This window comes from Lampris incognitus, chromosome 2 (assembly GCF_029633865.1).
Source record: "Lampris incognitus isolate fLamInc1 chromosome 2, fLamInc1.hap2, whole genome shotgun sequence".
Classification (NCBI taxonomy): domain Eukaryota; kingdom Metazoa; phylum Chordata; class Actinopteri; order Lampriformes; family Lampridae; genus Lampris; species Lampris incognitus.
In genome coordinates, this window is record NC_079212.1 from 5,751,114 (window position 1) to 5,765,693 (window position 14,580).

At 47.8% G+C, this 14,580-nt stretch overlaps 1 protein-coding gene across 1 annotated transcript in view; it reads right to left on the minus strand.

Moving 5' to 3' along the window:
• Window positions 1–14,358, minus strand: part of nol4la (nucleolar protein 4-like a) — a 51,573-nt gene extending 37,215 nt beyond the window's left edge. The window contains exon 1 of the mRNA XM_056274576.1: window positions 14,017–14,358. Coding sequence (XP_056130551.1) covers window positions 14,017–14,358 — 342 coding nt within the window. The remainder of the gene's footprint in view (window positions 1–14,016) is intronic.
• Between the last annotated feature and the right edge of the window lie 222 nt (window positions 14,359–14,580).

A 14,580-nucleotide genomic window follows, 5' to 3' on the forward strand; every position in this document is an offset into this window, starting at 1 on the left:
AGCCAAAACATGAAAGAGTAAAACTAACTACAGCCAAAACATGAAAGAGTAAAACTAACTACAGCCAACACATGAAAGAGTAAAACTAACTACAGCCAACACATGAAAGAGTAAAACTAACTACAGCCAACACATGAAAGAGTAAAACTAACTACAGCCAACACATGAAAGAGTAAAACTAACTACAGCCAACACATGAAAGAGTAAAACTAACTACAGCCAAAACATGAAAGAGTAAAACTAACTACAGCCAACACATGAAAGAGTAAAACTAACTACAGCCAACACATGAAAGAGTAAAACTAACTACAGCCAACACATGAAAGAGTAAAACTAACTACAGCCAACACATGAAAAAGTAAAACTAACTACAGCCAACACATGAAAGAGTAAAACTAACTACAGCCAAGACATGAAAGAGTAAAACTAACTACAGCCAACACATGAAAGAGTAAAACTAACTACGGCCAACACATGAAAGAGTAAAACTAACTACGGCCAACACATGAAAGAGTAAAACTAACTACAGCCAAGACATGAAAGAGTAAAACTAACTACAGCCAAGACATGAAAGAGTAAAACTAACTACAGCCAACACATGAAAGAGTAAAACTAACTACGGCCAAGACATGAAAGAGTAAAACTAACTACGGCCAACACAAGAAAGAGTAAAACTAACTACGGCCAAAACATGAAAGAGTAAAACTAACTACGGCCAACACATGAAAGAGTAAAACTAACTACAGCCAACACATGAAAGAGTAAAACTAACTACTGCCAACACATGAAAGAGTAAAACCAACTACAGCCAACACATGAAAGAGTAAAACTAACTACAGCCAACACATGAAAGAGTAAAACTAACTACAGCCAACACATGAAAGAGTAAAACTAACTACAGCCAAAACATGAAAGAGTAAAACTAACTACAGCCAACACATGAAGAGTAAAACTAACTACAGCCAACACATGAAAGAGTAAAACTAACTACAGCCAACACATGAAAGAGTAAAACTAACTACAGCCAACACAAGAAAGAGGAAAACTAACTACAGCCAACACATGAAAGAGTAAAACTAACTACAGCCAACACATGAAAGAGTAAAACTAACTACAGCCAACACATGAAAGAGTAAAACTAACTACAGCCAACACATGAAAGAGTAAAACTAACTACAGCCAACACATGAAAAAGTAAAACTAACTACAGCCAACACATGAAAGAGTAAGACTAACTACAGCCAACACATGAAAGAGTAAAACTAACTACAGCCAAGACATGAAAGAGTAAAACTAACCACAGCCAACACATGAAAGAGTAAAACTAACTACAGCCAACACATGAAAGAGTAAAACTAACTACAGCCAACACATGAAAGAGTAAAACTAACTACAGCCAACACACGAAAGAGTAAAACTAATTACAGCCAATACATGAAAGAGTAAAACTAACTACAGCCAACACATGAAAGAGTAAAACTAACTACAGCCAAGACATGAAAGAGTAAAACTAACCACAGCCAACACATGAAAGAGTAAAACTAACTACAGCCAAGACATGAAAGAGTAAAACTAACTACAGCCAACACACGAAAGAGTGAAACTAACTACAGCAAATAGATGAAAGAGTAAAACTAACTACAGACAAAACATGAAAAAGTAAAACTAACTACAGACAAAACATGAAAGAGTAAAACTAACTACAGCCAAAACATGAAAGAGTAAAACTAACTACAGCAGATACACGAAAGAGTAAAACTAACTACAGCCGATACACGAAAGAGTAAAACTAACTACAGCCGACACACGAAAGAGTAAAACTAACTACAGCCGACACACGAAAGAGTAAAACTAACTACAGCCGACACACTAAAGAGTAAAACTAACTACAGCCAACACACGAAAGAGTAAAACTAACTACAGCCAACACACGAAAGAGTAAAACTAACTACAGCCAACACACGAAAGAGTAAAACTAACTACAGCCAACACACGAAAGAGTAAAACCAACTACAGCCAACACATGAAAAAGTAAAACTAACTAGAGCCAACACATGAAAGAGTAAAACTAACTACAGCCAACACATGAAAGAGTAAAACTAACTACAGCCAAGACATGACAGAGTAAAACTAACTACAGCCAAGACATGAAAGAGTAAAACTAACTACAGCCAACACATGAAAGAGTAAAACTAACTACAGACAACACATGAAAGAGTAAAACTAACTACAGCCAACACATGAAAGAGTAAAACTAACTACAGACAACACATGAAAGAGTAAAACTAACTACAGACAACACACGAAAGAGTAAAACTAACTACAGCCAACACACGAAAGAGTAAAACTAACTACAGCCAACACACGAAAGAGTAAAACTAACTACAGCCAAGACATGAAAGAGTAAAACTAACTACAGCCAAGACATGAAAGAGTAAAACTAACTACAGCCAACACATGAAAGAGTAAAACTAACTACAGCCAACACATGAAAGAGTAAAACTAACTACAGCCAACACATGAAAGAGTAAAACTAACTACAGCCAACACATGAAAGAGTGAAACTGACTACAGCAAATACATGAAAGAGTAAAACTAACTACAGACAAAACATGAAAGAGTAAAACTAACTACTGCCAAAACATGAAAGAGTAAAACTAACTACAGCCAAAACATGAAAGAGTAAAACTAACTACAGCCAATACATGAAAGAGTAAAACTAACTACAGCCAACACATTAAAGAGTAAAACTAACTACAGCCAACACATGAAAGAGTAAAACTAACTACAGCCAAGACATGAAAGAGTAAAACTAACTACAGCCAACACAAGAAAGAGTAAAACTAACTACAGCCAACACATTAAAGAGTAAAACTAACTACAGCCAACACATGAAAGAGTAAAACTAACTACAGCCAACACATGAAAGAGTAAAACTAACTACAGCCAAGACATGAAAGAGTAAAACTAACTACAGCCAACACATGAAAGAGTAAAACTATCTACAGCCAACACATGAAAGAGTAAAACTACAGACAACACATGAAAGAGTAAAACTAACTACAGCCAACACATGAGAGTACAACTAACTACAGCCAACACATGAAAGAGTAAAACTAACTACAGCCAACACACGAAAGAGTAAAACTAACTACAGCCAACACATGAAAGAGTAAAACTAACTACAGCCATCACATGAAAGAGTAAAACTAACTACAGCCAACACACGAAAGAGTAAAACTAACTACAGCCAAGACATGAAAGAGTAAAACTAACTACAGCCAACACATGAAAGAGTAAAACTAACTACAGCCAACACATGAAAGAGTAAAACTAACTACAGTCAAGACATGAAAGAGTAAAACTAACTACAGCCAACACATGAAAGAGTAAAACTAACTACAGTCAACACATGAAAGAGTAAAACTAAATACAGCCAACACATGGAAGAGTAAAACTAACTACAGCCAACACATGGAAGAGTAAAACTAACTAGAGCCAACACATGGAAGACTAAAACTAACTACAGCCTTAACATGAAAGAGTAAAACTAACTACAGCCAACCCATGGAAGAGTAAAACTAACTAGAGCCAACACATGGAAGAGTAAAACTAACTACAGCCTTAACATGAAAGAGTAAAACTAACTACAGCCAACCCATGGAAGAGTAAAACTAACTACAGTCAACACATGAAAGAGTAAAACTAACTACAGCCAACCCATGGAAGAGTAAAACTAACTACAGTCAACACATGAAAGAGTAAAACTAACTACAGCCAACACATGAAAGAGTAAAACTAACTACAGCCAACACATGAAAGAGTAAAACTAACTATAGCCAAGACATGAAAGAGTAAAACTAACTACAGCCAAGACATGAAAGAGTAAAACTAACTACAGCCAAGACATGAAAGAGTAAAACTAACTACAGACAACACATGAAAGAGTAAAACTAACTTCAGCCAACACATGAAAGAGTAAAACTAACTACAGCCAACACATGAAAGAGTAAAACTAACTACAGCCAACACATGAAAGAGTAAAGCTAACTACAGCCAACACATGAAAGAGTAAAACTAACTACAGCCAACACATGAAAGAGTAAAACTAAATACAGCCAAGACATGAAAGAGTAAAACTAACTACAGCCAACACATGAAAGAGTAAAACTAACTACAGCCAACACATGAAAGAGTAAAACTAACTACAGACAAGACATGAAAGAGTAAAACTAACTACAGCCAAGACATGAAAGAGTAAAACTAACTACAGCCAACACATGAAAGAGTAAAACTAACTACAGCCAACACATGAAAGAGTAAAACTAACTACAGACAAAACATGAAAGAGTAAAACTAACTACAGCCAACACATGAAAGAGTAAAACTAACTACAGACAAAACATGAAAGAGTAAAACTAACTACAGCCAACACATGAAAGAGTAAAAGTAACTACAGCCAACACATGAAAGAGTAAAAGTAACTACAGCCAACACATGAAAGAGTAAAAGTAACTACAGCCAACACATGAAAGAGTAAAAGTAACTACAGCCAACACATGAAAGAGTAAAACTAACTACAGCCAATACATGAAAGAGTAAAACTAACTACAGCCAATACATGAAAGAGTAAAACTAACTACAGCCAACACATGAAAGAATAAAACTAACTACAGCCAACACATGAAAGAGTAAAACTAACTACAGCCAACACATGAAAGAGTAAAACTAACTACAGCCAACACATGAAAGAGTAAAACTAACTACAGCCAACATATGAAAGAGTAAAACTAACTACAGCCAACACATGAAAGAGTAAAACTAACTACAGCCAACACATGAAAGAGTAAAACTAACTACAGCCAACACATGAAAGAGTAAAACTAACTACAGCCAACACATGAAAGAGTAAAACTAACTACAGCCAAGACATGAAAGAGTAAACCTAACTACAGCCAAGACATGAAAGAGTAAACCTAACTACAGCCAAGACATGAAAGAGTAAAACTAACTACAGCCAAAACATGAAAGAGTAAAACTAACTACAGCCGACACATGAAAGAGTAAAACTAACTACAGCCGACACATGAAAGAGTAAAACTAACTACAGCCGACACATGAAAGAGTAAAACTAACTACAGCCGACACATGAAAGAGTAAAACTAACTACAGCCGACACATGAAAGAGTAAAACTAACTACAGCCGACACATGAAAGAGTAAAACTAACTACAGCCGACACATGAAAGAGTAAAACTAACTACAGCCGACACATGAAAGCGTAAAACTAACTACAGCCGACACATGAAAGCGTAAAACTAACTACAGCCAACACATGAAAGCGTAAAACTAACTACAGCCAACACATGAAAGAGTAAAACTAACTACAGCCAACACATGAAAGAGTAAAACTAACTACAGCCAACACATAAAAGAGTAAAACTAACTACAGCCAACACATGAAAGAGTAAAACTAACTCCAGCCAACACATGAAAGAGTAAAACTAACTACAGCCAATACATGAAAGAGTAAAACTAACTACAGCCAACACATGAGAGAATAAAACTAACTACAGCCAACACATGAAAGAGTAAAACTAACTACAGCCAACACATGAAAGAGTAAAACTAACTACAGCCAACACATGAAAGAGTAAAACTAACTACAGCCGACACATGAAAGAGTAAAACTAACTACAGCCGACACATGAAAGAGTAAAACTAACTACAGCCGACACATGAAAGAGTAAAACTAACTATAGCCAACAAATTAAAGAGTAAAACTAACTACAGCCAACACATGAAAGAGTAAAACTAACTACAGCCAACACATGAAAGAGTAAAACTAACTACAGCCAACACATGAAAGAGTAAAACTAACTACAGCCAACACATGAAAGAGTAAAACTAACTACAGCCAACACATGAAAGAGTAAAACTAAATACAGCCAAGACATGAAAGAGTAAAACTAACTACAGCCAACACATGAAAGAGTAAAACTAACTACAGCCAACACATGAAAGAGTAAAACTAACTACAGACAAAACATGAAAGAGTAAAACTAACTACAGCCAACACATGAAAGAGTAAAAGTAACTACAGCCAACACATGAAAGAGTAAAACTAAATACAGCCAACACATGAAAGAGTAAAACTAACTACAGCCAAGACATGAAAAAGTAAAACTAACTACAGCCAACACATGAAAGAGTAAAACTAACTACAGCCAACACATGAAAGAGTAAAACTAACTACAGCCAACCCATGAAAGAGTAAAACTAACTACAGCCAACACATGAAAGAGTAAAACTAACTACAGCCAAGACATGAAAGAGTCCGTCAGGGGTTGTTGGCAGTGACGGGAGGAGAACAAGGAAGCGCGGGACGTTCGGCCTTTGGTGTCTGAACCCCACGAGTAGGAGCTCGTGGGTTGCCCCTACTAAGCCAGACCAGAGAAGGGGCGAACCAAAAACAAACAAACAAACAAACAAAAAAGGCTGGATAAAGCACGTGCTCCATGCAGAAACTAGCATCAACGCAAACGCCGCCCAACAAGAGGAGCGCCATTCTCCTGACTCCCTGCGCCCTCAGCAGCGGGGGCGCTCCCAGGGGAAATGTGGACTAATTAATCAGATGATAAGTATGATGTTTCTCCTCCATTCTGACAGCGAGGCGCACACATTCAAGGCCCCATAATCCAACACGCAGACTGAGCTTGTGCTCACGTCTTCATACTTGGTTTTTTATTAGGGGGGGGGTCACTTAAGGTGAAATTCCTCCCCCCACCCTTTTCTCCACAATTGTATCCGGCCAATTACCCCACTCTTCCATGCCGTCCCGGTCACTGCTCCACCCTGCAGACTACCATGTGGAGTCACCAGCCGCTTCTTTTCACCTGACAGTGAAGAGTTTCACCAGGGGGACGTAGCGCGTGCTATCCCCCCCCCCCGACCAGAGGAGGCGCTAGTGCAGCGACCAGGACACACACCCACATCCGGCTTCCCACCTGCAGACACGGCCAACTGCGTCTGTAGGGACTCCCGACCAAGCCGGAGGTAACACAGGGGGGTTTGAACCGGCGAGCCATGTGTTAAGTAAGGCAACGGAATAGACCGCCACGCCACCCGGACGCCCCCTATAGGTGAGGAGAAGTTGTGTTGAAGGAGTGTCCCCGGTCACGGCCGCTGTGCTTCTGTACGGAAACACTCTTGACAGAAAGCCAGGTCGCCCCACAGTCCCGCTTTATTTATTTATTTATTTGTCTATTCAACTATTTATCAATCACTCATTCATGGGTTCCTGCACTAAGTCATCCATTCATCGGCCTGTTTATTCATGGCTCTTGTGTTGGGACGGAGTCAGCTGACTCGTCTCGTGTGTGCAGCATGGTCGGCTCGGAAAGGGGCACCGGGACGCGTTTCAAACTCCACTTTCCCAAAATTGAAAGAGTAGTGTTCTGACGTGTGCGCGCACGCGCGCGTGTCTGCGCACGCGCCTGCGCGCGCGCGTTGGTGTATGCCCACCAAATACTTGCTAGAGAGAGATGCGCCGAGATATTTACAGGTTCCGGTTGGCATGGCAACAAAAAGGCATCCTCTCTCATTCTTAAAAAAAAAAAATCCGGGGCTCCGCGCGGATCAGCCGAACGGGAGGTGGACGCGCACACGCACAGCACACGCACACGGCACCGGGACCCGTGTTCTGAAACAGGGAGCATCCCTGCCACGAACCGTCTTCCCAGAGGCGTTGGGCTCAGAGTGTACGGTTCCGTGGTGCATCTCGGGGTCTGCAGCTGCCTCGATCACCCTCCTCCTCTGTAGCATCCTTTAATCAGGACGTAATGAGAGCCAAACGAGGTTGCGTCTCCACGCTGAGGGCTAACCGGATTCTCCGAGCCAGACTAGCAGGCTCAATCATTCACAGAGAAGGCCCGAGAACCGCAAGGAGATGCAGACGGGTAGAACGAACGAACAAACAAGCAAACAAACAAACAAACAAACAACAAGAGAAATTCTACGTCGTCCTCCGACTGTTTGAAAACAAGCGTCCCCTCTGAGCCTGTGCAAACGCCGTCGCTCCGCCCTTCTGTCCCGCAGAACACTGAAGCGGCCTTGTGTGCCTCGCCACCCCAGAGAAGAGACCTCCTCTGTCTGGCCCGTCCGCCGCCATCACGACCTACCCCACCCCCCATGCAAACCGCCCCTCCTTTTTTTACCCCCGCGTCTGCCCCCCATACAGAAACTTGGCACACCCTGTGAGCAGCTGCAGCGGGGCTACCGCTGCCCGAGCTCCAGAGACATGCCCCCAGCCCTGCAGCCATATGAGGGAGCAGCAAGCATGGAGAGCGTGGGTGTGTTTGTGTGTTTGTGTGTGTCTGTGTGTGTATTGGTGTGTGCCTGCATCTGTGCATGCACATGTGTGTTTGGGCCTTCGTGTCCTTGTGTCTACACGAGTACACGGACACATCAAGTGTGTGATAATCCATCCATCCATCCGTTATCCGAACCGCTTCTCCTGCTCTCAGGGTGGCGGGGATGCTGCAGCCTATCCCAGCAGGCACTGGGCGGCAGGCGGGCGGGGAGACACCCTGGACCGGCCGCCAGGCCACCACAGAGCCTACCCAGATCAGGGGTGGAAGAAATATCGATACACTGTAGTATGGCGATATAATCTTTTGTGATACCGTATCGATTTTTGATTGTTTACACGCAAAGGTTCGTGACAAACGTTTTGTGTTGTGTGCAACCCCACGACCGCTAGATGGCAGTGTTGTGACCGATCTTCAGCCATTTGACTCTTCCGCTCCAACGCAAGAACGTCAACTGAGACGGGAAGTAGCATAAGCACAAAGAACACAGGCCTATCAAACCGCGATATATCGCCTATCTTACAGCATCACAGCATTGAATCATAACCCCGTATCGTGACCCCGTATCGTGACCCCGTATCGTGACCCCGTATCGCGTCGCCCTCGCCAACACACAACCCTGACCCACATACGGCCGAAGGTAAATGCAACAGATGCCCACTTTCTCCACCTGATCCTACGTGTATGTTCTGGCCGTGCCCCAAATTGTTTAGGTTTTGGGAATCTTTTTTTCCCAACGGTGTCTCCGAGATACCGCAGACTCACCTTTCACCACCTCCTCACGTAGCCATTTTTGGAAGACCAACGGAAGATAAACGTCACAACTAATCTTCAAAACTCGCGTTATTGCCTTGACCTCCCTCACTGCCCGCGGAAGCATTCTCTCGCTGCGGGACTCCTCCCTGCCCCCATGGACTGTCCTCCTTCAATCCTGCAACCGCCGGGTCGTCGGCGACTAAACCGGCACCCCCCCCCCTCCCGCCCCCTTCAACCCTTGGGTTGTTGTGAGGAGGGTGTGTGGACACCCAGCAGGACTACAAACAAAACCCGTCCAAGGGCGGATGAGTTCCTCTGTGAACCAACGGCCATCCATACCTGGAGAGGAGCGAGGGACCACCAGGCACTCCCCGCACTGGAACACCATGATGACTCAACCTGTTAGGCATCCGCTGCGCTGCTACGACCTCCATGGGTTACGGAAGTGATGATGATGATGATGATGATGATGATGATGAATTTGTCCATGAGGGGTCCCACCGACACATTCTTTCCCCATTGGCAACCAATGGTGTGATTAAACACGTGTGTGCTAAACTATTACACGTGCATTCATTCGTTTGGCACGTGCTCTCGTCCAAAGCGACTTCCGCAAGAGGCCAGGGACACAGTCTGCGCACGCATCGATCACTGGAGCCACCTCCCATCAGCGCCCCGAGCACCCCGGCTCCGCGCTTCACCACGTACGAGTGCAGGACTGCGGCGAGGACTCGGGATCTTAATCGGAGGGACGTTTATCACGTGGAAACCACAACTGCAAGGTTACAACCAAAACCGGTGTATTTCTCACCGAGTGGTCCCCAATTGTTTCATATTCCCTCAATCGATTTGAAATAAGACAAAATTCTTGCGGATTTCTCTTCTCCTCATCTAAACGTGAACACTACCCCCCCCCCCCGTTTACACCTGGGTTTAAAATGCGTTGTTGGGCGATCGGATCACAAGTGGACAGAGACGCATCACCTGCGTCCGTCATGCGTCTCCAAATGCGTCCTGCTGACCACATGTGATCAGAGTTCGTTACTCCGAACAAGATTTCGTTATTGTCTACGTCACTTCCGCTGCGAGGTCAAAGGGCCTCAGTCGAGCGCCAGGTTTGCCGACTAGCTGTGAAAACGAGAGCTAACGTGTGAAGATGTTTCCAGCACTATTATACATGTCCGGACTGTTCCAGCTGTTGAGACTGACAGCACTGATTCTTCTGCCCACGTGGAGATTAGGCGTCTCGTGTCACCTGCTCCAACCACGTACACTCTCCCCTCCCTCCATTTTGTCTAAAGTTGGCGCGCTGTTACCCTAACAACCACCACATCCTGCATCGATGACGTATTTTCCTGTTCCGTCCTTGTCGGGGACGCGTCAGGACGCATTAGCCTTTCCGCTACAAAAGACACGTGGTCCAACTCGTCCCAGACCACCTCGGTAAGTGGTTTGAGGAGCCGGTTCACAAAACGGTTTGGTGGTGGTTTACACTTGTATTTAGCGCCGTCCACTTGTGATCCGATCCCAAAAAAAACGCATTTTAAAAGCGGGTGTAAACGGGGTTTTGTGTCTTTTCTTCTTCTTGTGTCATGTTTATTTACTTGTTATCCGTGCTCATGGACAAACATCACTGCTCGTTCCTGTTCCCGCTCCCTTTCTGTTTTAAGAACGGGAACCATATACGGACAACGAGAGGACGCCGACATCCACGGACTGCTTTGTAAGACGTCTAAGTGTGTGTTGTGTATCTGAACGTGTGACTGCGCCTGATAAACGTACAGAACCAGAACCAGAACCAGGCGGAGTCAAGCGTGTAAACTGGCTGATGACTCACGTACGACTCAAGTGTCTTGTGACGTGTAATTCGCGTTGCTTATAAATGTCCCAAGCGAGCCAGAACCGGGTGGAGGGAGGGGGGGTGGGGGTGGGGGGGTTGTCTTATAAGCAACAAAGGCTGTGCACTTTTCTGAACCGCCCCCACCCCCCAAAAAAAGAGCTCTGCGATGCAAAATAAAAATGTGTCGTTCTCAGTTTTGCATGGTGCAGATGTGGGTTTTGCAAACCGGGGCCCCTGAAAATGACGTCAGCTCGGTGGTTTTCCGTCAGGCCTCGAACGGACGGACGGACGGCTGTGCCGAAAGGCCGCGGCCCATAAAAAGAGCTGCTAGACTGAGAAACACATCAGAAAGCGGGACACTTCCAGATCATTAACCATTAACTATTAATCCCAGATAGCAACACCGCTGCGGCCCGGACCCGTCCCACACCGACACCTCATCCGGCCCACACACCGCGTGGCGTGATGCCACTTGAGCGGTCCGCTCCTGTTTGCCAGATCTGGGCCAGAACCAAGCCATAGCAGTGCCGCATGCGCCACATATTCGCACCGCTGGGGCCCGGACCCGTCCCACACCGACACCTCATCCGGCCCACATACCGCGTGGCGTGATGCCACTTGAGCGGTCCGCTCCTGTTTGCCAGATCTGGGCCAGAACCGAGCCATAGCAACACCGCTGGGGCCCGGACCCGTCCCACACCGACACCTCATCCGGCCCACATACCGCGTGGCGTGATGCCACTTGAGCGGTCCGCTCCTGTTTGCCAGATCTGGGCCAGAACCGAGCCATAGCAACACCGCTGGGGCCCGGACCCGTCCCACACCGACACCTCATCCGGCCCACACACCGCGTGGCGTGATGCCACTTGAGCGGTCCGCTCCTGTTTGCCAGATCTGGGCCAGAACCGAGCCATAGCAGTGCCGCATGCGCCACATATTCGCCAAAGGTGGCCCGTATTTGCTTTGTGACGTTTGGGCCATGTTCACCATTTACCACACGGGGGGGGGGGGGGCACTTCAGGGCCACATCCATGTTGTCAGGGCCGGAAGAAGGCCGTCAGTGCCGCATCGCTGCCTGAAGTGGCCCCACATCCGGATGCTGTCTGTGATGGGACCAGAAATGAGATGCGGGGCAGAAGCCGCGAGGAACCGGCCCGTTTTCAACCGGATATAGCCGCAGCCACATCCGGTTGCCCTGCGGGTGAAGCGCGAGCTCGGCGCGAGACTGGAGCAGTTCTCCACATTCACACAGGTAGGAACACCTGTGGCGGGATCACCGATCTCTCATCCAATCACCGCCCCTCTCGTCTGCGCCAGGACCCGTTTATGAGCACGCGGCTCCCGTCTTTTGTTCTCCGCGGCCCTGAGAGGCTGTCCCGGTGAATCGGGTGGGTGGGTGGGTGGGGGTGGGGGCTGACTATTACTCCCTGAGGGGAGGGGGGGGGCTCGTTTAAAATGGAGGTTGTCTCCCGACCGGCACGGTGCAGACCCCCCAAAACGGCGCAAACAGAAATGCGCACACGTACCCATGCACGCAAACCCACGCACACACACACACACACACACAGAGAGCAACCCAGTTAGACTGATAGCGGAATACCCCGGGATGCCTCCACCGGGGCAACAGCGGCGTTAACCCCCCCCCCCCGAATATTACAGCCGCTCCTCCGCTGCTGTGTGAAACGAGAGTCCCGCAGCTCGCAGAGCGCACGTCGCTATCAGCCACCACCACGCAGACCCTATTGTCTCCACCGGAGCCCCTCATGTGGTCACCAAATCGTGCATGCCACCCCACCCCCACCCCCTACCCCACCTACACCCCACCCCTCGTCAAAACCAGAATCAATGTGTCACGCAAAAAAGAAAGAAAGAAACTGTGCACTTGTGAAGACAGTCGTCGGTGGGATAATGGAGTTGGTCTTTGTGGGGGGGAGGGGGGGGATGAGGGAGGCAGCGGAGCTGCACAGGTGTTGCCAGAGCAACGAGCGCCTGCGAGCCGATCCGCATCCTGCCGACGCAGGACAATGAGAAGTGGGATGCGAACGCCGCCGCTCAGACCGCCACACGACCGGCTGTCGTTGTGCGGAAGCAGCCTCCGAAATTGCGCACGGATTGCGTATTTATCGTGCACACACTCGGCCCCCCCCCCCACCACACACCCGGTCTCTCTCCCCCCCCCCGAAATAAAGAAGAAGAAGAATCCTCTATATGGCGCACGAGCCGATTTGAAACGGCCTAATTGGGGATAGGAGGACTCCTACCGCGCGGAGCGTCACCGAAAAACCAGATGCGCCCTTGCGAGGGGAGATTTAGGGAAAAACAGCCTACACCCATTCCCGTAAGGGTCACGCGGAGTATCCCGACACAGCCTACCTATCGGCACACCGCCGGCATCGAGGCGCGTGCACGCGCAACGGTCCAGGACCCGGCCAGGACGGGTCTGGGGGAAATGTTGTCAATGGACAATCATTATGTCATCCCTCGGCCCAGCAGCGCGGCCCCTGACACGGACTCGCAGCTGACTGATGAAGAGGAAGATGATGATGATGATGATGATGATGGCCGGTCTACCTTACACTATCGCGACTGCCTGGAGGCACCGGCGTTGCTATGGCAGCAAGCCATCGGTATGGGCTATATATGCCTGTTTGCGGTCTGGAATCGAATCCGGTGTCGGTCCGGGTGAGCGCGAGCGAGCGGGCGCGGCGGCGGCGGCACGTCCATAAGTTGTAAATTTAATGCACGTGACGGGGGCGCGTGTGTGCGTCGTCGTCGGCTGGAATAATAGAAAACTTAACGCGGCGGCGGCGGCGGCGGCGACGGGACACCTCGAGCGCGCGCGTTGTACACACACGCACGCGTCCTCTCTCACGCACGATGGCTTACAAGGCCCCCCCCGCACCCCCCCCATATGTGTGTCTCCGTTCACCACACACGCACGCGTCCTCTCTCACGCACGATGGCTTAGAAGCCCCCCCCCCCCCGTGTGTTTCCGTTCACCACACACACACACACACACACACACACGCATGCACACGCACACAGACTTTACCGTGGACTTGACCGGGACGTATAGGACGGGCTTCCCGGCCGCCCCCTTCTTGTTGTGCTCCCCCAGGACGTTGGTGCCGACCTGGAAGCCCTTCGACTTCACCCAGAATTTGAATTTGGCGTTGATGTGGCTGTTGTCGACGTACACGCCGTCCGAGTCGTCGCTCTGCAGCAGCGTCTGCATGATCTTGTTGTACTTGCGCCGGGTGACCGTCTTGGTCTTGCCGGAGTCCCCGTAGGTCCGGAGACACCAGTCCTGAAATTCGCCGAACATCTCCGCCTCCAGCGCCACCGGACTCCGGCTCCGCTTGCCCGCGTCCGCGCACGCCTTCTTCGCTGCCATGTCGCACCTCCTCCTCCTCCTCCTCCTCCTCCTCCTCCTGCTCCGGCACAACGTTCCGATCCGCAGGTCGCGCTAACACGGGAACATCTGAGAGAGAGAGAGAGAGAGGGGGGAGGGGGGGGAGAACCACTTCAAATATGGAGCTTGGGTCTTCTCCTCCGCTGCCCCCCGTCCCGCGCGCGCGTCGAGGAGGAGGCTCGGTATGCGGCGATGGGATTCTCT